We start from the raw sequence: 2500 nt of genomic DNA, 5'->3' as shown, positions 1-2500 counted from the left end.
CCTCTATTGAACTTGACTTCCCCGATAGGTGTTGACATGGACTGCTCCATGCTCTTGAAGAGCAGGTTCTTCACGTTTGATGCGACCCAAAACCAATCTAGACACTCCTTAATCCATGAGTGTGTCATAAGCTTTTCGGTAGTCAATCAGTATTATTATTATTATTATTATTATTATTATTATTATTATTATTATTATTATTATTATTATTGATTAAAAAGACAAACGCAACTAGATTCATTTTGACAACGTTTCGACATTGTCCGATGTCATCGTCAGGCAATGAATTTTAATCGGATGAAGCATAACTTATAGTACAAGAACAATAGAACAATAGAACAATATATACAATAGTATGCTAACAAAAAATGTGAAATCTAAGTAAATAGTTTTGCCCTGACAGAGTCTGACTGTACATTAAGTGATGGTTTCAATTCTTTGATGTAGAACATCTCATGAATTAAGCAATCAAATTTCGATGCGCATTTCTTTAAGACACTAAAACTCGCCGCTGGGGGTGCTGTTGTTTGGCCATGATCTACTAGGCGGTGCCTCCCGATAGCTGAGTATCTATGTTCCTCAATTCGTTGATGCAAGTGACGAGCTGTATAGCCAACATAGCTCGCATCACACGAGCCACATTGAAATTTGTAGACGACTAGTTGTTGGCTGACTAATGATGGTTTGGGCTCACGGAATTTAAGGACATCCTCGAGCTTGCGGCTGACAAAAACTGGCTGTAGATCTATATCCAGCTATCGGGAGGCACCGCCTAGCAGATCATGGCCAAACAACAGCACCCCCAGCGGCGAGTTTTAGTGTCTTAAAGAAATGCGCATCGAAATTTGATTGCTTAATTCATGAGATGTTCTACATCAAAGAATTGAAACCATCACTTAATGTACAGTCAGACTCTGTCAGGGCAAAACTATTTACTTAGATTTCACATTTTTTGTTAGCGTACTATTGTATATATTGTTCTATTGTTCTATTGTTCTTGTACTATAAGTTATGCTTCATCCGATTAAAATTCATTGCCTGACGATGACATCGGACGATGTCGAAACGTTGTCAAAATGAATCTAGTTGCGTTTGTCTTTTTAATCAATTTTATCACAAGATCTAGACTTATTATTATTATTATTATTATTATTATTATTATTATTATTATTATTATTATTATTATTATTATTATTATTATTATTATTATTATTTCAACGCCGGCTTGTATCTCGAAGACGAACTTCGTGATCCCTGTTTCTGTCATCAGGATGAGATAACTCTTCCTACAAAGTAAGAGAATTCCTGGAGAGGGTTTAGAGCCCCCTTGCTTTTTCCAACTGAGAAAGTAGCTCAATCGACTAAACTCGCTTGTCACTTTCCAGCGATAAAACGAAGGCTACCGAGTTATTATTATTTTTTTAACACAAGCGTTATGGACAAAATCTAGTGTAACAATTGGCCGAAGCGAAAAATACCATGGGATTAATTAGTTGTCTGTATCACTTTATTTATATCATTGTAACTAAACACGTTTGTTGTTTAGAGTGTTTTAATAAAGCCCTTTAATACCATAATACTCTTTGTTTGTCCCCCCAAATTTTAAATAGGCCCAAGAGAAAAAGGAAACAATGCTTATGCAAAAGCATGGGGGGACCAACAAAGAGTATTATAGTTTTTTTCCGACTCGGCTGATATTAAGCGCATTTTTTCAAGTCATGTTATTTCGCATGGTACGATGACAGAGCTGTTATTGTGTTGTTGTTGTAGGGAAATAAAAGAACTGAAATTAAGTATGTCTTCCATGTTTTCTCTCCTGTAGGTACATTATCCACAACGGGTCATTCCACGAACTTTGTTCTACCGGTGGAGGTACCCAGCAGCCAACCGCAGCGACACTGGATCAAGAGAGGCGTGGCTCTTATGTGCGCTTTGAATTATTAAACTCCCATGCTAGCTTTGACTTCTGTGAAAGCCTTCACTTAGCAGTACAGAAAACAAAGCCTGGCCACTCTGGTTTTGTATTGCATCTCTATAAGTTAGACATGCATCGTTGTCAAATACTTAAGGATGTGAGAGACTTCATTAGAACGTTTGGAACTCATTCATCTTGGATTAACGTCGAGTCGTGTTACAATGTGAGCTTGTAAATTTTGAGTGGACGCAATGATTGTGGACTACCATTCACCAATATTCCTTGTTTCATTGTTATTCTTGTGTGCCCTATTTCTAGTGTTCGGTTGCTTTTTCAACTTGAACAAATTATGTAAATATTACGCCTTGCACTGATTGCATCATTGTAAATTATTTTTTAAAAATTAAAACTACAGTTACCTACAATTAGAGCTTTTTTTCGTTGAAGCCTTGTCCAGTTAAAATGGAGAAATGTCCCGCAGCTATTAACATGCGGCAATTAAGGACAGTACCTACTATTGTTATTGCGCATACGTTCTGCGCATCTCGAGATAGTCGGATTTCCTATCGGTGATGCTTACTAATA

The 2500-nt window shown here is 36.8% G+C and overlaps 1 protein-coding gene across 1 annotated transcript in view; it reads left to right on the top strand.

Annotated features, from left to right (window-relative positions):
- The window catches only part of LOC138043159 (dynein axonemal heavy chain 1-like), a 104184-nt gene extending 101846 nt beyond the window's left edge, over positions 1-2338 (top strand). Inside the window, exon 79 of the mRNA XM_068889298.1 lies at positions 1823-2338. Within this exon, the coding sequence (XP_068745399.1) occupies positions 1823-1944 (122 nt within the window). The 3' untranslated portion in view covers positions 1945-2338. The remainder of the gene's footprint in view (positions 1-1822) is intronic.
- The last annotated feature ends 162 nt before the right edge of the window (positions 2339-2500 follow it).

The sequence above is a fragment of the Montipora capricornis genome, chromosome 3, assembly GCF_036669925.1.
Source record: "Montipora capricornis isolate CH-2021 chromosome 3, ASM3666992v2, whole genome shotgun sequence".
Taxonomy (NCBI): domain Eukaryota; kingdom Metazoa; phylum Cnidaria; class Anthozoa; order Scleractinia; family Acroporidae; genus Montipora; species Montipora capricornis.
Note: the sequence above shows the minus strand (reverse complement) of the source record. Positions and strands in the feature narration are given on the sequence as shown.